The 24,042-nt window shown below is 27.1% G+C and overlaps 1 protein-coding gene across 2 annotated transcripts in view; it reads right to left on the bottom strand.

Annotated features, from left to right (window-relative positions):
• Positions 1-2,071: 2,071 nt before the first annotated feature.
• The window catches only part of LOC112602814 (heterogeneous nuclear ribonucleoprotein C-like 3), a 125,892-nt gene continuing 103,921 nt past the window's right edge, over positions 2,072-24,042 (bottom strand). Inside the window, exons 4-9 of one of the 2 annotated variants that reach the window (XM_025351252.1) lie at positions 24,012-24,029; positions 15,606-15,835; positions 14,570-14,716; positions 12,384-12,571; positions 5,517-5,858; positions 2,072-2,690 (exon numbers count right to left, since the gene is read on the bottom strand). In XM_025351252.1, the coding sequence (XP_025207037.1) occupies positions 5,607-5,858; positions 12,384-12,571; positions 14,570-14,716; positions 15,606-15,835; positions 24,012-24,029 (835 nt within the window). In that variant the 3' untranslated portion in view covers positions 2,072-2,690; positions 5,517-5,606. Of the gene's footprint in view, positions 2,691-5,516; positions 5,859-12,383; positions 12,572-14,569; positions 14,717-15,605; positions 15,836-24,011; positions 24,030-24,042 lie in introns of those variants that run through there. The other variant, XM_025351172.1, reaches the window with a different exon arrangement.

Below are 24,042 nucleotides of genomic sequence, written 5' to 3'. Positions count from 1 at the left end.
TTTGTTGAAATATAGAAAAAAAAACATTTAAAGTAGTAAAGAACAATTCAATATTCTTACCTTTAAAAATTTATAATATTCTGGTCTATTCATTCTATTATTTTAATTAATTTATTCAAAATTTGAATAGTTTAACGTAAATTTCTATATATTATTACGTTGTTTAAACGTTTGTAAGACGGAAACAATAAATTCGGGTGTGTCCTATTAACGGGGAATTGTTTTAAAAAAAAAAGATACGAATAAGATTAACAATAAATTAATTTTACAAACCACGTAGGTTTCTTATACAATTTATAGGGCTTACATTTAATTCACGGTAAAGCTGTTTAACATTTAAGTGCTGAATTATACGTACAGCCAGTAATTTATGTAAAAAAACACCATTTCTTTTTCCCGCTTACTAGTTCTTCCGCGTCTTAACAGCCAAGTATTTTGCAGCCGAGTACAGAAAAAAACAATGAAGCAGCTAAACATCAATATAAAATACAATACCTCAGAAAAAATATAACTATAATTAAAAAATATAATTAAACAAGTGTATAGTATATTTATTTCTGATATTATATTTGTACAGGGTGATTCAACTGCAAGCATGTTTATCTCTTATTCTGTATTTTTCTTTAGTGCATTTATTTAAATTCTTATTTTTAAAATTTTTAAATATACTTATAAAAACTATTATTTATTTAAATAATTTGGTTTTTTATATCATTTAAGGAGTATAATTTGATGAACCTCATTTGAAAAAAAACGTGAATCTAACTTATTTCACTGTCATTTGTTGATTTATGATTTTTTTGAAAATTTTGTAGTGTATTAATTTCTTCATAGTATATATAAAAATATATCTTTAAAAAAATTAATACCACTATGTATACACACAACTGTGTATTGTGGTAATATGTATAACCATAGTCGAGGTTAGTGCTGCAACAAGTTACAACATATTTAAGACACAGATCTGATTAAATATTGCCAAACAATTTATTAAACTTATAAGACTAGAGTACAATTATATTAAACCGCACAATTGTTGTGGGCTAAGTGGGTATAATACGATTGTAGTATACCATGAATATAATATTTATGACAAAAATGTAATAATATATAAATTTTGATACATAATGGTCTAACCGTTATGCGTTTAAACGTAATGATATGTATTACTTAACATTATATAAAAAAAAAAATTGTATCTAAAGTATACGCTAGTCGAGCGAACAACAGAAATGTTTTTTATGCACATAATTTATTATAATTTTCATAAGAATATATCATCAATGTTGGGTAAAAAATATATTTCATAGTTAATTAAAATATAGCTAAACAATATTAATCATGGATGATAAATTGAATTTTTATTTTTTAATCATATAGTATAATTAATTTCACTAACTATTTATAAATTCAATATATTTATTAAATTTTAAATATTATAATTGTTAACTCAAAATATCTGTTAATTATTGAGTTTTATTCCGAATACTGATAAGAAGGTATATTATATAAGAGTAGGTATGAAATAATAATTTATTAAATAGTTTTTTGTTAGTTTCAATGTGAAATATAATAAGATTAAATTTCATGCATGGCGTTTCTTTTAATAATCGAGTACTTAGTTTTTTTAAAACTTTTTGAAAATATTTTATTCATAATTTAACCATTTTCGTTATATTATTAGATATTATAAATTTTTATTTATTTATTTTTATAACTATTGTTATACAACTTTTTATTTTTTTGAATGATAACACATAAATTTAAACTTAATATTTCACAGCAAAATAATACGTTAATACACATTGTTATTTAAAAGTAGTAAAAATATAATTTTTCAACAATTTTTATAGAAACGGATTTAAATTATCTATAAAAAAAGTATTTTTAAAATTGCTTAAAACTTTTTGAGAAAATTCCCCAGAAAGCATTTGATTATACTCCCCAAATATTTTACTATATTATTATATACTAACTTAATCTAACCAATCTGTTTTACTTTTTATTATTATACGATTATAATATTTTCAAATAATGTCTGAGAAGTGTTTATCTTTCCAATGAATAACTGTCATGTATACAATACATATAACTATATGAAAAATATGAAAAATTATTCTGATTCAAACCATAATAATATGTATTATTTGTATTCGTAGAATTTCCGACATTGTTATTGTGCATTAATTTATAATTAAAATAAAATAAAAACGACATATTTATTATAGAAATAAATATTATTATAGGCGTCTTGAACGATGAGCGTAACGTAACACTGTAAACAGTTATAAGGCGATCTTAAATAATTAACACACAAATATTATGTAGCGATGACCAGTAAAATTATATAAAAAAAAAAGAAAGTTTTTAACTAATAAGTAAAATAATGATAATTGCTATTTAATAATAATAATATCCGACTGAACTCTTAAATACTTTCGCAAGGAATCGCCAAGGGATTCAAATAATTGTTCTTAAACATATTTAATATAGTACAAACATATTATGTCACGGTTTTTCAATGGACCTCTTTTGGTTACATTACAATATTATATTACAATAATAACAATAACAATAATTACACAATTACAATAATAATGATGATGACAATAATATTGCGCTGTATTGGCCGTATAATAGTGCGGAAGTTATCTAGTGTTCTGGCGGTGATGTTAGTTCAAAAAGCAAATCTGAAATGAAAATTATACAAAACGTCTTAAAAAAAAAAAACAATTAATGATATATATCAGTAGATGAGGTATGTATTTTTTTAATTTAAATTGATATCTTTTTAAATATATACTGATATACTGTGAGAAAATTATACTAACTTACGTATTTTCTAATTTATCGAAAATAATAAAATAAAACTCAATATAGGCTAGCCTAAACATAATATTTCCCTTGTAACAACATTATTGTTTATATGTAGTTAAAAAAAAGTTATTAGAAGATTCTGAGATGACTTAGGCCCTGGCAAATGTTTAAAATCCACTTTAAATTTAACTGCTTTATATTAACATGCTAACTTAAAATTATAAAAAATAAGAAAAAAAGAAATTCGTTTGAACCGATTATATTAGAAAAGTGATTTTTGGGTATTTAATTATTATTTTTAAAATGGATTTATATGCGCCACGCCACTACGCGACAGTCTCGCTCAAATCAAATGTAATTCAAATTTATATTGTAAATAAAACATTGTACTATAAATTTTTGCTTAATGTAGCAGACAAAGTTCGAGGTGAGTTTTTCAGAAGATTTAAATGACATTTAAAACAATTCGAATTTTAAATATGAAAAAGTTTACACTCTTTGTTAATTATGTTGCTTATTGTCGTTCAACATAGTGTGGTTGTTAGCTATTATTGTTATTTAAATATTCATGTCCTGATAAAGAAAAAAATCCTAATGAAAATATGGCACTACATATTTTGAAAAAAATTAGTCCATCGAGAGCTTGCTAATCGATATTTTTTATATTATATGTTAAGATATTTTCAAAGGAACAACAGTTTCGTTCTTTACATCGAGATTTTAGTTGTACTAAACTTTGTTGTATTGTGAGTTGGCTGTATATTATTATATTATAACTCTATTTACCCAAATATGAAATTAATCAAAATGACGTAATATTTAGAAACAACTAGTGCTCAAAAGTATAATTTAAACGATTTTTATTGTTATAATTTATCAACTATACTTTTAAGTATTTTATAATACTTTTAACAAAATATACAATTACTGTTTTTAAAAAGTGTTCATAATTTTCTTGTATTTTCGAATAAAAATTATTATTATTGAATACAAATAAGTTGAATGAAAGCGTGGTTTTGAGAGCCTCATACTAGCTGTATCTATAAAAAAATCTAATTCCAATTTGCTTTATCTATTATACTTACGAGTATATAATATTGTTTTTGCTGATACATTTCTTTTTTAATTTTATTTGTGTTTTATTATTTTTTATAATAAAGAATGAAAAAAAAAACTATGTGTTGAGAAAAATTGATGGATATATTTTGTTATCATAAATGTTTAAAAAATTATATTAATCGATATTTCTGTACTAAAAAAAATTGTAAATCACATATTCAATTAAATATAAATAATGTAATTATTAAACAAGTAATATAAAATGTAACTATGAAAAATTATTTAGTGATGGAACATTAAACATATTGGAAGTAATCAAGTTAAACGAAAAGCTATTGATGATATAATTGAGAAGTAAGTGAAGTTATTCATATCCACCTTTTACAAGTGAAAATATTTTGAAATCATACACATTAAAAAAATCTAGACCGTAATTCATTTGTACCCCCCAAAAAAACTGAGAAAGTTTTTACCGCGAGACGTAACTAGTGTTCATTCATTTTAAGTACCGCGATATGGTCGACCCCCTCCCCTTCTCACGGGAACTTGGACTATTCCTTTATATATTGAAATACTAAAAAGTAATAATTTATGGCTATTAATAACAGCAAATGTCTTAGAATGTTTAAAATATAATAACAATACAACGTTAGTACGCTTTGATAAAAGAAGAAAACCATTTATTTTACATATTTTTGTTTTTGTGCTATGACATTAAATTTGCTACTTCTCCCTTTTAAGTTCTATAAAACCACTATTTTAGAATGATTATATTGATTAAACTAATATTGTTTATGATTATATATTATATTGTACATAAAATATAGATGATCTAATAATTTTAAGTTTTTCTTAAAATGTTTAGAGTCTTTTGATATCTGGTTTTTAAATAGAATATGTACAAAAGTCAAAGCTTAAAAATATAATCAAGAAATATCTCATTTTTTATACATCTTGTGTCATTATTATAGGTTCCTAGGTATTATATTAATAAATAATAATAATATACAGGTTTGTTATATTGTAAAATTATTGTGCATTACTACATAAAACAATGAACAACTTTTTTTTCAAAACATAGAACGAACAATGTGTGTTAAAAGATTTATGCTTTTAAAATTAAAACATTCCTAAAATTTAATCTAAAAGTGCTCGAAGATCAAAGTTGGAATCACGTGTAATAGAATACTTATAATTTGTGAATTAAAAAAATAAAAAATAAATTATTAATTCTCCCTTTTGGGAAAAACATAAGCTTATTATATATTGTATGGTGGATTATAAAAATATTCTGATCTTATGTCTCGACTTTGAGATTTAATTATTTATATCAACAAGTTATAATTAAAGTAATAGTTTATGACAGAAAAAGTTCTAAATATAATTTTATGTTTCTACATCTTCAAATATGTATTTAGGAACACATCACTCCATTAGTTATCACCCGTGAAATAATGCGTTGTTAGGGAAACAAAAAAATGTTGGATTTTTTGGCCTTCAAACTTTCAAACACGAGAAATATTAATGTTAAAAACAGAAAAAAAATTAAAACCACTACTATTAAGTGTAATCGTGGTTAGCGTTGGTCATAGATCGTTAATTATCGCTTACTTATTGATTAAAATTACCTATTTAATTACCTATGTATGATAAATATATTATGACGACAAAATTATGATATATATATATATATATGAATATGGTATATAATATTGTTATTTTTTTGCAGTTCAATGGACGCCCATGAGTGCTTGGATGTTAGGCTGTTGTATAAGACAAGTTTGACAGGAAGATGTCATCGGCGGTGCATCGGTCAGTTCCTTTTCCGTTTCACCAATGAAGCTCATTGCTGCCGATGAGGTGTCATCACGGACGCGAACGCTGTCTATCGGTTCGTAAAGCTCGTTACGGCCTCCGCATAGAGATTCGTCCGCCGATCCGTTAGCGTCTTCGTCGATGTTTACTTGAGCACCCACGGAACACTGAAATTGTAATGAACCAAAAATTAAATTATTATTATTATTATCATTATTGTTTTTTACAATTTTTTTCGTGTATTACTCAACATACTGTATAATATATTTGTAGCATTTCTATCATTGATTTTACCATTTTCGCATGTTTCATCCCCCGATTAGTTTTCTTAGTTAATTTTAAACACAAGATTTCTAATCGTACAGACATTTAGGATACAAATAAAATTAAACTTTAATTTTTTGTAAAATAGAAATTTATTTTTATAATTAATAGTATTGACAATCGACAATATGTCTTACATTTTTCATGATATATATTAGGTATAACCGTATAAGTACAAATCATAATTCCGTGATATACGACTGAGTTTTATCTAAACGAGCATTCAACGCAAATGTTTTTTTTTGTTCCTAAGAATTTATTATCCTTTAGAATATGTTTCAACAACACGATATTATAATCATAATACAGCGTTTTAAATAGGTCATTTAGTTACAGTACCAACTCATAGGTGCATATTCTCATTATCTCACTTTATTGACATCACATTTTTGACTGACTACAATAATAGTGGCCCTTGAAGATGAGCCAGTTATATAATATTATTATATTATAACCAAAACAACTATTAACATTTAATACATATCTTCGTAAACTTATTGTCATTTATCAACGAATTTATACTATTTGAATATTTAAAAAAAAAACTGTAGTGTTGATTAAGATTTAAAAAAATGATTAAATCTTCATTCAAAAAGACTCTGAAGTATCTAAAAAAACTTGTATTTATTTACAAATATTATTATGTATAATATTATAGATCGATTTTCAAAAATATAGAAAATATTAGGGTAACCAGGATCCGAGAAGTGGTGAATGAAAAGATGCTTTAATGCCTCGGAAATTAATCTATAGTACCTACGCAATAATAAAAACACGCTTATAACAAAAGGTTGTTTTATCAAAGCAACTGGTGGTGAAAAAACATCAAATGGCGAAAACAATTTTGGTGGAGTGCAAACGATAGGTCTTGTCAGCAAAATGGGCAAAGGAAAGTGAATTGTGTTGAAAAAATTCCTTGACTAGGTATTAAAAAAAAAAGACAACAGCTAAAGACCACAAGTCACAATCAACAAATACTCCAAAAATATTCTCTGCTAATTGAAAATGTCCAAGTGAAAAAAAAAAATATAGAAATAAAAAGATTCTATCTTCGTAATATTACCAAGTAATTTCTACGAATTTAAAAACGAAAAATAACAACATATCAATACCACGATGAATTTTTCAAATTTTAAATTTTGCAAGTCAATTTTTTTCTAAATATCGTGGATATTGATCGTATAAGCATAATTGTATGATATTTTTAATATAATATATAGTTGATTCTATCACAGTACAATATGATCATAATTATAATGTTTTAACTATAGAGACCAATGATATAACTTTAAGACGCTTATATAATAGCTAAACGTGTACGCCAAAAATATCAGGATAGAAAAACTTTTTAACTAAAACTATTTTTATTTTCAGCAGAAGCTTTCGTTTTACGAGACTGGTGTATTTTTTTTATATTGTTTATTTTATTATTATTATTATTTGTTAGAAGAAGTACTTCAAAAGTTACATCAAACACTCTATATAATATAATGGATTAAAAATTGGACAGCAGACACAGATGGGGGCAAAAAATTGTTGTCGTAAACAACGTGTATTCTTATTTTTAATACTTATCATGAGATAAAATATATTAGCTGTATATCATTAAATCTGAATTCTTCATTATCCAATAGGAAAATATTTTTATTTGTTATTTGTTATCATAATGGTTATATTTATGTATATAATTAATTTTAAGGAAGTAGGTACACATTTTGAAAGTGTATTCATTTTTTGAGTTCATTTTTAAATAACAGCTTAATATTTGGAAAACTCAGATTTTTGTTACTGTGAATGACGGTTGTTGTTTTTATTTATATATATATTTATATCATTTTGATTAATGATAATACATTAAGATAATATATAAATTCAATAGAATGAATGTTAGCCCATAAATAATGACAATGTATACAACATGTATAACATCATATATATTATAGATATATCACGTCCGTATTTCGTTTCGACTTTCATCATATTGAAGCATCGTTATGGGCGACACGATGGCGCCTATTCCCCTAGCTATTTGTATTCACCGTGAAGTATCCATGTCGCGAGTGAATTAAGGAGAGGCGGTGACGTGTCCATGGACTTTAGTTGTCACACAGGGTGAGCCGCTGTTTTTACCCGTCATTCCAGTAATATTAATATACAACATCAATACAACAATAATACAATATGGCTCACATTACATACATCATCACATCTCAATAATAACATAATATTATACACGAATCATATATAAATTAGTTGAATTAAATAAAGGTACCGTAGATAAAATAGTATTTATTTTACTACTACACTTTTTATCTTCACTTTGATTATCATAACATTAATATTGTTTATATCGTTTAATAAATTTTATTATTATGTTTGACTGCGACTTTTATAAAATTTTTGTTTTAACTGTTCGTCAACAATATGTCTATCCACACCATTATTCGAATTTATTGGTATTGACACAATCACAATCACATACACATATGCATAAAAACGCGTATATATTATATACTATAAACGCAGGAAATCGCCGTGTATGGGTTTCGGTTGCTATAGCCTATAAGTCGTGTTTGCAGCACGCTTCATGGGTTATCGCATTGTTGTTTTTTATTTACTTCACAATATAGTAACAGCGGCGGTAGAAGCTTTAATAACTTAATGTCAGACAAAGTCCTAGACACGAAGCCCAGTCGTCACGCACCACGCCCACGATTGATCACTTCCGGTGGTTATCATTCCGTCAGTTTTTAGGGTGTGGCCGCTCCCTCGTTACGCCGGGTGGTGCTACGTTTGCGAGCTTAACCGTATCTACATATTATACGTTTCTTCGACTTGTCTGTGTGTATATTATTGTGTGTACTCGCGCGTTTAACGTGTATATTTTGATTCTGTTCCGTGTTTTAATTACGACCTCAAGCCGGCAAGCCGGCCACTACCTACTCGCCATATGTTTGCGTCAGAGGGTATTTTGTCGTAATGGACAAGTGTAGTGGCAGTATGATAATTCGTCCATCGCGTTTATGTACATAGGTATACTAACGTTGTAAAAAATACACGCGAAGTCAATCGACCTGAAACGTTTGTGTATATGTATAATATTCGTCATTGCCACCGCCATCCGCGTCACGATAGATATACTGAAGTTCTATGCGTATAGCTCGGCCTCCCACCCGTCATGGATACACACAAAACGCGGGATTTGTGTCCTTGTCGAATTTATGACTAAAAATTTAAAAAAAAAAAAATCGAAAATATAGCGTTCTGACACGCAACTTAGAACCAAACGTCGCACACACTACACAACGCACAAGCGAGTAAAGTTTCAACTTCAATATAGAGCGAAAAGCTTATTTATTATATAATAGTATCCTTATTATCTAAATTTTTCTGTCTTAAAATTAATCCATTTATTTTTTGTTTTTTTTTTTTTTTTTGGTTACGCATTTTGTTTCAGTTAAAATATATAGTACAAATACAATTATAGTGATCAATTCTAAGATAATTTTTTTATCTTTAAATTTTTTGTATACTTTATTTCTATTACAAATAATAGTTTGATAATACGTTAACAATGATTACCATTAAAATTGATGATATAATATTAGATTATTCAATTTTTGTAAGCCAAAATAAATTCATCAGGTAAAATACTCAATAACGACCTATAAGGTTTAGAAAAATAAGCTGTAAACATTTTCCAAGTCTCAAGGAATCTATATTGAAAACGGTCCAGTAGTTTTTTTTTATCTATTTAGGAACAATTTTTTTATATCGTTTGTTTCTGATTTTCAAATCGCAATATTGTCTTTAACGTACGCAATGCAAATTGATCTACAGTAAATTATTTTTGTTACAATAGTTTATTTTTGCTCTTGTGACTCAAATTTTATTTTTAAAACAATAGTAAATATTTGCATGAAATAATTTAATTTTAAGTATGTTTTAACTTATAATATTGCACTATATCACAAAATAATAAACATATATAAAGTCAGGAGGGATGAATAGTTGACGTGTCTTTGAAAGATCATTTTGCGGTTGGACAATCAGTGAAATGTGTTTTTGTTGTATTTTCACTATTCCTTTGAGGTTTTATAGCTAGTTGGTGTAATGGTGTTAGACAATCTACGTTATGGTTGCTGGTTGCAAGCTAAAATATAAAATATAATAAAGTAAGTATGATATGTGGCCAATACTTTTCAAAAGTATCTCGAGGGGCTAAAACGAAAATAGTAATATACGAAAAATAGACTAAATTCTATAAGGTCAAATTATGTGTCAGAATAAATATAGATAGGCATGGATTGTAGTTTATCAAATAAACCTTGTCAGTCTACATAGCATATTATCTATATTTAGTTGACATTAATTTAGACAACACATTAATATTTAGATGATCAATTTCTTTGTTAAGGTGTTTTTATTATTTTTAAATAAGGACTTTTTGGAATATTAACAATGTATTCTCAATGATACAACTGTTTACAATTCAATTAATTTCAATATTGTTCTCGTAAAGATTGATTATTAAAACGATGTGAAAAAAAAGTTATTTAATCACATAGTATAATAAAATGGATTAAAATGCTTGGAAACGTGCCTTGAGATAATGATATTGCTGTTTGGTCTGACCTTTTAGAAATACACTCGTTTGTGTAAAAAAACAAAAAAACGAAAACACATATCTATACCGACAATACGTCGGGCAGAATTTGTTCGTGTATATCGCGTTGGCAAAATCTCAAAAAGAATAAAATAAAAGATCAACTTGCCGGACATGCCCCCGGGGATCGCGGTTTAATTGACGCAGCGTACCTCCACCCACCCGGCTTATGCGTAAACCTGCCTACGTTTCACTCGCATCAGAAATGCATTTGTTAAATTAGCCGACCCTCGTACACAGTCAGTCCGACATAATATCATGGTGTTCCGACTCCTTGGGTACGTTTTGTTGTATAAATGTATAAAATTAGATGAAGCGGATGAACGAAAAATGACAGTGGAATTAAATCATATTATTGTAGTTCACGATAATCGATTTATGGTAAACTAGGATTTATTCATATTTGCGTACGAATCAAATTAGAGCGTGTGAAATGTATATAAGTTTATTTTGACTGTTTGACAAGTTCATGATTTGTACGGCAACGATGGTAAACTAAAATGTATTATGTTTAAATTTTAATAGCATACCTAATTTAAAATAATCATCATTCGTATTGTGTGCAGACTGCAGAGTTGAAAAAGTTTTAAAAACGTTTAAATTTTTAAAATAAGGAAATTATATAGACACTATACTGCATCTTAGCTAACACAAACAGTTACTTTTTTGTTTGAATTAACTACATAAAATCGTTCATGTGTTAGACTGAAATCAATTGCAGATTTATAAGCGTATTCGTATAATATAATAATACAGCATGAAAATACGAAATTAGAATATTGGAGAAAATTATTAAAAATACGAAAATAAAATAACTTTAAACAATTTATAAGTTTGGTTCTTTTATTTAGTTAATATAAAATTAAATATAAGTATGATTATATTTTTTTCTTTAAAATGTATAATTATAAATACATTTAGTTTAAAATGTTTAAATAATAAAATTTTGATTTTGTTCATTACATGCAAATGATAAGATTTCAATTGTATATTTATAAAAATAAGCTAAATCGATTAATAAATAAATTATAATTAGGGGTAACGGAGTATAATAATAAAAAAAGATTTAAGTACGCTTTTAATTTTCGTGTTCCGGTAAACAGGTAAACATAGGTGGATTCGATTTGCCATGAATAAACATTAATCTAATAGTTTTTCATTGTACAATGATTGAGAAATAAATAATTCGTTTGTGTAATAAATTAAAGAGCGTTTTACCAATTTTACTATCGTGTAGTGGTAAAAATAATAATTTTCAATAAACCGTATGTCTAAAAATAACTGATTTAAGATTAACAAATAATATTTTGAAAGTTAATATGAACTTAACTATTGATCAATTATTGAAATCTTAAACCCTCCAAAAATTGACTATATTTAAACTATTAAATCGTTATTATTAACAAATTATTAGTTTAATAACATCTTGTTATCTACCAGGTAATATATTTTTGCAAGACATTGTATAACTTTATAACACAAATATCTGCATTATACATTCTAATATTTTAGTAGATGATTCAAGTTAGATAAGCACCTTAAGTGAAGTTAACGTATCAAACTCGTATTTCAAAAACAAAATCGGTATTCACAATAGCGGAAGACCAGAAAATTATGTTAATGATAAAGGAGGGCGATTGATGCAAGTATGAAATGTTGTAAGTATAACAACGTATTTCGTATTAACGCGAATCCGACTTACCGTCGATCCGTTTTCTGATTCTGTACCCAAAGGCGATGCTGTAACCTGGTCCCGGGTAGTCAACTGATAGACGTTCATCATATGTGCCGATTGCGCGTGTACCATGAGATCCCAAGCACTATCGAATGATTCTTTGCACTGGACACACATCAAAGATATGCAGCCTTCGTTCAAGTTTCCGGGCCATTCTGCAGAACAGGAGAAACAAATTGGTTCAAAAAAAATATATAATATGATAAAAAAATTAATAAAATACTATAATACAAATCATTTAATATATTATTATGTATTATTATTAAAGTGTGGTGAATGTAAATTCTAACACAATCATAAAAAAAATAATCGATAACTGATAGGTATAGTTTAGAGTAAGAGTTTAAAATCCAGGTTTTAATTATCACTCAATTACTTAAATATATTTAATTGAAATTATCATTGTTTTGAGAAAATTGGTGACTAGAAATAAAATGAGTGATTATTGTCATATTATGTATATTAACGCGTCATCTTGTTGAATATATTTTACAAATTGATGCACAGACAAGATAAATAATTAGGGAAATTTAATAAAGCAAAAAATTAATTAATTAATTTAATATTTCGGTTATTAAACATATTTACAAAGATTAGAGAGGACATTAAAAAGTTAAAAAGTTGATTAATTTAAACTTTTTAATTTAACAGTTAACTATAGTTAGTTAGGTAAAGAATCCAATATAACAACTTAGCTTTTAAAATATATTTTAAATAGTAATCAAGTTATGATCACGTTTATACATGATAACTATATAAGCTATTGAAAATTAGTCGTATGTTTTGTATTAATCTACATATAAAATCATTTTGAACATAAATAAATTTTAATTTTATTATTTAATAAAATATTTTATTGTAGGATATATATTTTAAATAAAAATATCTCGAAAATAATAAGTTAAATGGTAAATAAAGATTTTCTTTAATTTCATTTTTTCTAAAGGACTATGCATATTTTTGACCTATAAGGCTATTTATATTTATTTTTCTACCATGTATCGAAGATATTATGACATAATATGTTAAACCTATACCTATTATTAGTGAACGCTATAATTTTGGTCACGCTGAGCACCAACAATATTTTAAGACCATACCACGTATTCAAAATTAATAGGCATGGGAGAATTCTATAAATTATATTTTATATTTCATTGATCTAAATGTATATAGATGTAACAAAATCTTGTATTAATTAAATTTTTTCTTAATTGAGGCTGTAAAGGAATGATTCATTAAATGCTATTATTATCGACTATCGTTACTATAACCTATTTGTACGCACACACCATTAGTTAATTAATAGTTAAGTGTGTTATAGGCTAAGGTACTATAGAGTATAAGATTACGGTCGATCGGTTTACCGATCGAATGGAAAGAAATAAAATCGGTTAGGTACCTATACTATATTATGTACAGCGCGAGGTGTACTGTCAGTTGCATTGTTCAGACGATTTAATTGGTTTTCTCTTAAGTTAAAATTATTATAGGTACTCGTATAATGTTTACTACCATTTTGACCATAAGAACACGACCAATTTTTTCAAATAGCGCTTTAAAATAATTGAAAGCACCGATTTTTTTTTTTTTGAATGAATAAATGAATGAATGCTGTTATATAATAATATTTAAAGATAATGCGTTAATCTGTTAGATTTCGATAAATTATTTTTAATTACTTTTGTATAACGATCACTCGGCTCGGCAAACGTTGTAATAACGATGACAATGGAAAATTTGATATTCTTTTTTTAACGACAAGACGTTAGTAGTTAATTTTAATTCGATAAATTTCCATATAAATAGTAATTTGGTTTATAGTTATATATTTTCTAGTTCTTGTAGGTTATAATTAATTTAGGTCAGATCTGGGAATGGCTGAACTTTTTTAGGATGGGTTCCGTGTGGTTCATTGTGGAGTCATGACCCTGTAGCCTGTAGCCTACTTACTGCTATAGTATACCAGAACAAGCAAATTTAAGCATGTATATCGCGTATAAACTGAAATCAATATACATTTAATATAATATTATTGATTCTATGAAGTGATTAAAATTAAGTGTTGGTGTCATGAGAGTGTTATAGCTGGTAACCACTGTTTAAGTTACTTATTTTTCAATAGTACTGTATAAATAATATAAAAAAATTACTGTTATTATTGTTGAAATTGGGCTTGACTGAGTTGTTACATTTGCACGTAAACCTGAGCTTGCAGTATTCCTTCTTGTGATCCAACAGACCTTGCAGTTCAGTGAACATCTCGCGGCAGTTACCACATATCAATATGTCTGGATTGCCTGAGAAATATCAGTAGGTTAGTAGAATTCTGTATAGATATTAATTATCTCGTACGTTTAATTAGTTCAACTAGGTAACGTGATTTAATCGTTTAATTATTTTAAACTAACAATGTCTATAGTTATTAATTTGTATCGATCGCATATTAAAACATATTTATAATTGAGAAAAAAATATTTCAAACACAATAATGCGGGTGATTGGAATGAAACGTGTATTTAAAATATTATTATTTTTATTTAATTTCAAACTTAACTCGTTTTTGTATTTTTAGATAATTTTTTTTTTTTTTTTTTGAGTGAAGTATTTTATATTATTTTAAAATGCTTAATTCTTGTTTAACACAATTTTAATTTATTAAAGAATAGATATAATAAAGTATCAAGATTATAATATGTAATAGGCATTTAGATTTTCGATAAATATTTCTATAAATTCATAGCATGTATTAATATATTTTAAACTAAGTATAAAGTATAAGTACGTAGATAATATACAAAAATAAATTCAAACAAGGAATTATTTTTTCTAGTCTGATTCATCGTCACCAAATGTCTAATTAAGATAATATAATATTATGTATAATGTTTAAACTATATTATGTATATATAAATGTATGAAGCCAATTTTTTATTTATTTCCATAATAATTTTTAACTATACATTTGATTCTTCTTTTAAAATTTATAAGAATTTTATTGCTATTAATGTAAAAATTAGTTTTATTCTAATTATTTTTCTCATATTATTGCCCGATAAATAAATAAATAAATAAATAAATAAATAACTTGATGATTAGAAGGAGGAATAAAAAATTTGTGCGTCATGGAGGAATTCGTGACCTGCAAAACGTAACAAGTATGTATACATATTATAAAAATTAACTCACTGTAAAGCTTGAGTTGGTCCGGCACGATGGCATGATATGACTGCTGCTGTAGCCCTTGTCCGGTTGTTGGTTGGCCACCACCGCAGCCTCCGTTCTGATTACGGCCACCCTTTGCCGAAAACTGATGGCTAACCTTTTGACGTTTCGAAGCCTTTGAGCCACCGTTGTTGCAGTTGTTACCTGTTACAGCAGTCGGTGGTGATATCGTCGACGATGAGGCGGCATAATAGCTATAACACGTGTAGTAACGTGTGAAAAACCGCCAACATACTCATTATTAGCAAGTGTGTTATGTCTACTTATTTTTAATATATTTTATTGGTAGGTAAAGTTCACAAGATGAATACCTAAATTATATAGATATTTTTAATACCCAATTAATTATGCAGACACGATGTATTTTTTCTCATTTATATTTTAGTAGGTTACTTCCATTTCCTCTAAATCGATTACCCCTCCACTGTCGGGCCAATTATTGTGGGGGTTGCGAACGCACAATGGGTTGTAATTCATCGGGTTTTCGATATTGTACTCGGATATCACGTCTGCCCTGTTTTTCCGGATCATAACTCTTTGGCCCATTAAAAACAATCCTCCTCCGCATCACGCTAACGCTTAAAATGCGTTTTAACAGCATATTGATTTAATTTCTCGTTTTATATTTTATACGTTTATCGATCGAGTGAGTCTACGGATATTATACATAAGGGATCCGTAGTTTTCTTGTTGGTTTTTGAATTTTAATTTCTTCACAAAATTGGATACACCTTTCTAGTCATGACGCGTTAAATGCGACAGCATTAAACATACGCGATCGACCGATGACACATACCCTTTTTGAAAGGAAGGCGGGTGGACAAACACTAATCTTGTCTCGTCGAGGTGACATTTAAATTTGCATTTGATGAAATATATATATATATATCATTCTATATCCATACAACTACAGCCCGACATCATAATATAATAGCAAATCCTAACTCGGGGACTGCCATTGCTAGCGTTTTGATGCGACACATTAAGGGTGCATCGTTGAAGGATTTTCGAAAGATTTTTATTGGCATAAAGCATAATGCAAATATATAATAATATATAAACGCGTATTAACATTATACAGTCAATTTCGCGACCGCGTCATAAACACTGTTTTGCTATTAAGCCGTGGCCGCCATAGTATGCGTATTTAATTGCGGCTTCTATTGGAAAGCTGGTGTCCACGACCAGCCACGAAAAATACTTAAGTTATATGTAATTTTTTCTTTTTTAAATTGAGATATAAATAATCTGTTAATTATCTATTTATTATTATTTTTTTTTTTTACAATAAGCGTATGTGCAGATAGTGTGAGTTAGCATAAATTACTTATAAAAAGAAGCTAAAATTTACAACTATGCAACTGTGACATTTTTTTATTGATGATAATAATTATAAAATATGAATAACAATAAATAATATAGTGAAATAATCAATTAATACGAATAATTATAATAATAAATTAGTATAAAATATAAATAATAGTTAATAATAGAATATATTTTAATACTCGTAACCTTTATCGATAAGTACCCTATAACTGGTAGTCGTTATTAATTTTTTCCCTAAATTGTAAAATAAAAATAGTTTAATAAATATAAATTTAATTCATAATAACTGCTTACACCACTTCAACAACGTTAAAACGCCCACCCAGAGGGGCGCGCCCCCTAGGTTGGGATACACTAATATCGATTGTAGATGGATACAGTTTTGGATATGATGTCTAAATGTAAATTGGAGTGCAAAGTGTGATTAGAAAATAAATGCAGTAAAGTGCACATCTGTCATCAGGCGGGATGTAATTGATTGGAATATTTGAATTTTTCGAAAGTTTATGGTTTATCTGCTTTCCACATCTAAATATTGTAAAACTAAAAGGCATTTAACATTTCTTGTATAGAACTTATTTAGTTTTAAGATCAATATCTGATTTTTTTATTTAATAGAAATTATGGCTATTTTTATACCAATGTTTAATTTATATAATATGTTTTCAAAGGGTTTCACAAAGAAAAAAAAACAATTTTATTGTTGTCGTCATAATAAATCGTATATTAAAACCTACCTAAATTTCAATACGAATTTCGAAATTTTTACGACAGACTGATCTCATGAAACGTTTCGTACAAATGTTCACATACAAAATAAAATAATAAGCACAACAATAATATTATATAGGTGAATGTGTGTGCATGTTGTCATTAATGCACAGCTCGTGTCTTTACGAGGGTGTAACGTCATGATTTCAAATGTAAACGCGATAAATTACGTAGATGTACACAGTTTGACGACCCCGTAATAATCGCATAAGTATGTTCGCATAATATTTCAAAAATTTCATACTTGTTCAGTCGTTCGCTATACATTCGACTATTACTTGTCGTTCGGCTTAAACGTATAAAATGTATGTAGTGTACATATAATAATATGGCACGCCCATTACGGTGGATCCCTTTCGGGATTGTACACATACATATATAACCATCTGAAATTTTCAATAAATTCTTATACGGTTCATTTTGACTACAACGAAATTCTTACAGAAATTCCATTCCTATCTCGCGTATCGTTCACATGTGAGTAATAAAATATTATATATATATAATAACTCATGTATGTTAATATAATATTATATTGTCTAAAAATTAAAGTAGAGCAATCGAGCTGTTAAAATATGTTTTATTATGCATATTTTTTTTCTCTCACTAAAATATTTTATAAATATATACGTCATGTATGATGTACGTTTTGTGTGTACGAATGATGCGTACTTATAAATACTTCAATAGATGAACGCATGCCTATTTATTTTAGATACGATCTTGTAAATTGTACATATATAGGTACATGTAGTATAAAGTGATTATTTTAGTAGGAAAATCTCATTTTCTTAAAAATTTATTAAATTACTGTATATTTTTCAAAAATATCCATTTTTTCTTAAGCAAAATTTTTGAAAATAAATTGATATTTTTTAAGTTATCGTTTAATAAAATTTTTATTTTTATAAATGATGGTATTTATTATTAATTTATATTCAAAAGCAACATTTTTTCAAGAATTTTAATATATAAAAATCTTTATCGACTATGCACTAATGTGATTATGTACATAAATGTTTTAATTTTTAATTTATAATAATTAATAAATAAAAGTTAATTTTTGTGATAAAAAAATTATACATTTATTTTAATTTATTTATTTGTATCTCAGCAATTTTATACGTTATTTAATTTTTGACAATGGTAACTGTTATTTTAAACTATATATACTTATAGGGTTTACAACTTTAAGAAGTCTCAATATAAAGATGTATTTTCATAATGTACCCATACATTTTTAGTTAATAGTTTAGAATCAGTGTTTCTCAACCTTTTTAATGTGATAACCGCCTTTTTGAATTTCATTTTTTTAGCAACCCCTTAAATATACATTTTTATATACATGCATTGATTATTATTAATAATTAATATTAAAAGTACTGTACATAAAATACATAAAATATTATAGTTATTTTTAATTAAACAAAAAGTTGATTTGTTGTTATACCATAATAAATATAACCAAATATGATTTAAATCATAGATTAGTGACTCCACTGACTCTAAATAATAAGTTAGCTACCCTCAGGTTAAGAAACACTTGTTTAAATTAAGTGAAAGATGATGGTACATAAATATTTATCATCTATGATATGTTATTTGTCCATAATATACATTTTAAAATATTTGTGAATTATAGGTATTGGTTTTTTTTTTCAAAAAGAAATGCATTTTTATTTTACAGGATAGTATTGCTAAACTACAAGAAATCAAAAAATTCGCAAACTTACCACTTTACGTACACAAGAACAACTATTTAAGTATTATGTACGATGTACCAATGTGTATATTATTATATTTTGTATTATGATCGTTTGTTTTTAAATTTATTTTTTCATTTCATCTATCGATGCATATTAATACATGCCCGCTACTCGGCCCATACAAGCTTTTGAACAAATATATATTATCGTCTTGTACACGCACTGGTGCAGCGTGTAGTCGTTAATAATTACGAAAGTTACACAAGTTTTAGAGAGTAAATTTACTGACGAATTTGAAATGGTCCGCGGCTTCTGCAGTATCAGGGGTGATGGTGCCGGCGGAAGAAGACAAACGCACACACACATGCCTGTACAGTACAAATACCTATATCTATAGTAACATATATTCATGTGTACATACCCCACATAGTGTGTCTGTGGGTGTGAAGCTGCAAGGGGCGCGGTAGGTACGCTAACGAACGTCGTTTATCTGGCTCGACAGTCCGTAACTAATGTAACATAATAGCTAGCCGTGGCGGTGGTTCGGTAAGGGATGTGGAGGGAGTGAAATTTTGCCATAATGTAGTCGCGACCGCTATACCATTGTCGTCGAATCCACCATAACCCCCCCCCCCCCATCTGCTTTCGCATGTTTCTGAGTTAAACTTTTATCGCACAAGTTTTGCTGTCGACGCCGTCGTCGTTGCCGCCGCTGATCGAGCGCAAACTACATTCACAACACACATACAGTACACACGCAGAGCCTATGTGAAAAGTGATTTGTAAATATATTATACATGGTAATTATTATTATGATTCAAATATTGTAAAAAAAAACTTCAGTTGTTAATGAAAATGTGATTAATATGAAAAGATAGGTATTTATTTATTAAATATTAATTGTGTACATTAGTACCTACATCAAATGTTAAAACTAACAAAATTAAAACTTATTTCATAATATTCGGGTATTAAAAGTAACCAGTTAATTAACTATTTTTTTTTTATCATTTTATTTCATAAAATATTTTAATATATCTAAAGAGGTACTTTTAAACTTAATAAAAACTAAAAAAATATTATAAAAATTGTTGTTGTAAATTAATTGTATACTCTATCGGTTTTATATTATATTATTATGTAACATTTGGTTAGGATATCATACAGTAAAGCTTTATATTGCAAATTTGAGAAACACATTTAGTAGCTTAGTGATTTTACATTTAATGAATTAAATATTTTAAGACGGTGAACGAAACTACCAATTAGTTATGGTGGCATCTATTGCAAAAATTTATTCACACCGAGTAAGACACGAAACTTCGTTTAAAGAAACGTCTAGACTAATTAATGGTTTGTAGGATGACTGTTATATATTTAGCACAGAAAAACATGTTTTGGGCTTTAAAACTCACTAACCGATTTTGTTTTAATTTAAATGTCAATAAAAAATCCTTTAATTTTCAAACACTTCAAAATCCCTGTTTGCAAATCTGTATACACTATATTTCCATAATTTTATTATAAAAGACTAATTATTATTTTTCAACATACATTTTATGTGTAAATAACTGTTACTATATTATAGAATGTATTTTAATTTAGCCATTTTTATGTACCTAATTATATAATATTGCACTTAAACTATAAAATTATTTAAGTGTTTACTTAATCGATTATTTAAATATTGCTTATTTTTATATCAAACAAAATATTATATGTTTTTAAATTATTTTAAATTGGTTTTGGTACACTATATTAATTTGATTATTTATTTTGTTAAACTTAAGTTTAATAAACTAAAATTTTTTTTTATTATTATTATTTATTTGTTTAAATAAATTTTAAGAATAAATATTGTTCGATGTAATATTTATATTTTTTAAATATATTTTAAATTAAAAACTTATATTCTCAAACATACTAAAAATTAAATCAGACTATTGTTGAAAATTATAACCGAATACGCTACTGTCCCCTTTTAAATTGTCGATATCAATACTATTTCAATTTTTTAATAATATATTTATCAGTTTTATCTCCTAAATAAGTGCGAAGAATGTTACCAATAATATATAAGTACCTTGAATTCTGTAAATTTAAGAAATAACAACCTCCAAAATCGTTTTTAATAACATATTATTATAATTTATATTGTCGTTAAAAATCTATAAATACACCATATAGGTAGTTAATCTTAACTATTATATTTTTCAATATATTTTATGATACTGTAAAATCTATTGCACATGTATTGTTTTTTTTTTTTTTTAATTTAGTTAATTTATGTGTATTTGTGTTGTTGTAAGCTATTAAATAAAAATTTTAAATTACTCAAAACAAAAAGCTGTTACTTTTAATTAGTGCAAATATATATATGATTTTATTTTATTTTAAATTAGTGAATTTATAACATTAAGTATAAATATTTTATATAATTTGAAATCTTCAGATATAATATACAATGCGCATAACTGATAAGTGTGAATATAATATATTTTCTATATATTCACATTTGGAAAAGCAAATCAATTTTTATAGACGTATATCACTTAACGTTTGACGGATTCACTATGGCATTAAAGTTGTGTGCGTACGGACCAGTATAAAAAATAAAAAATAAAAAAAAAATTAAAATAAAATGAAAAACGACACCTTTTTCCAAAACCACCCTCGTTGATCGAAGCGTATCGGCTTCGATCCATTAGGGTAGTAGTGGTACAAAGGCGAACGTCTTGAATTAAATTAGGTTTAAATAATGTCTCGTCAGCACTCCAAACGGAAAGAGCGTTTTCGGATTGTCTGTTTTGAATAATAGATTTTTATTATTTATTTAGTTATTTTTTATTTCTTCTGTTGCGCCTCGAAATAGCTGTGTTCTCGTGCACCGTATAATTCACTCTTTGCGTTCTCACCAACGCCACCATAACAGTTTTGCACGCGAGAAATGCTGATGAAAATTCAACATATACAATTTCGTTCACCTTTTTGCATATTTACATACTCCTACGTTCATTTCACACTCTTAACGACCACATTGTTCTTAGATAGCTTTCTCTTTCTCTCTGCAGCTTCTCTTTCAAAGGTTGCGCTGTATATTTCTATGGTATACCATTTTCTCACCATCCGTTCATCACTGAAACTGAAAAGTTTCTAATTCTAACGATATTACATCTAAAATGAATTAAAAACATCACATAGCGTACCGGACTGTTGTCTCTTTGTTAACGTCAAAGATACCGCAAAATCGAATTCCTAGTCTAATTGCAGACGAATATCTATTAAAACGACTTCATATCGCTCACCGACCGCGACTTTTGCCGTAACCGTATCATATAATAATACCTCGTGGTTAGAATAATGTCATGGATATGTACCCTCGTTGTCATCCATCATCGAACGAAAGAGATAAATTCATAAATATTCAAAAGTTTTTCTTGGTCGACTTTTATACTGACAGCCGTACCGACCCCATCTTGGCACACAAACATATATACATATACATGTATAATTTATACACGTACATAATATACATTATTAAACATCACGGTACGAGTTGTGGTGATATGTACACACTGCACTTGTCTGACAGCAATCAAACGACTTATTGCCAATTTTTCATCTCAACATTACCTAAAGTACTAAAGTACTTGTTATTATTATTATTATTATTTTTATTTTTTTCCCCTTCTACGTTTCGTCGATAAACAAACTTGCAGAAGCATGCTTTATCATCACAATTGACATTTATATCATTACACCGGTATCACAACGGTATTATTGTAGTAATACAAATATTGCGTTAAGCATGTTGCGGTAAACTAGTAAATAATGAAGAGATAAAAAATGTAATCGAGAACGGTATTGCGACTCTGAAAGGTGTACGCTATTTATTCGATTTTTATGAGATATAATATACATTGAACAGACATCATATTAATTTAAAAATATTTTTGCTTATACTAAAAGCGTAACACGTCACTGAAAAAATCTAAAACAAGGCAAATTGTTTTTTATCCATAAATATTAGAGTTAAAATTCTCGCAAAATATTTTTTATTATTATTCTCAGTGTCCATTTTCAACGTTATTATAATGAAATTATTTTTATTAAATACAATTTTAGATTTCAATTTACGATCTTCATTATGAAACGAAAATCTTTTCATTCTCTTGAATGGCAAACGAGTCTCGTCAAAAATTGATTTTCTTTAGGCGACAAAACGCAATATGAGAAGAAAAAGTTAGTTGTGCAAGAAAAGTACGTAGAGCTATTATTTTCGTCGTGATAAAAAGTTGCCTCCGGAGTATTTTAAACGGGTTTCTGAAAAAACGACCCCTAACAGAGTTATTATTTAAATTCACTGAAACTTATATTCGGTCTCTCGTTTTATTATTTTTATTTTTACTTAAATTTCAATTTTATATCATCTTCTGAACCGTAGTTTTTTGATGCGGGAAAGCCGACACAACGGGGTAATCGATTTCTTTTAAACAGCAATGCACATTGAAGTTATAATTTAGTTTTTTTTTTTTTAAATATAATATAAAAATATATATCCTACCTGTTGTAATAATATTCCCTGAAACAAAAAA

This window comes from Melanaphis sacchari, unplaced genomic scaffold, assembly GCF_002803265.2.
Source record: "Melanaphis sacchari strain LSU unplaced genomic scaffold, SCAv2.0 Contig0_pilon_pilon, whole genome shotgun sequence".
Lineage (NCBI taxonomy): Eukaryota > Metazoa > Arthropoda > Insecta > Hemiptera > Aphididae > Melanaphis > Melanaphis sacchari.
The sequence above is the reverse complement of the archived record's forward strand: the minus strand, read 5'-3'. Positions and strand labels throughout refer to the sequence as shown.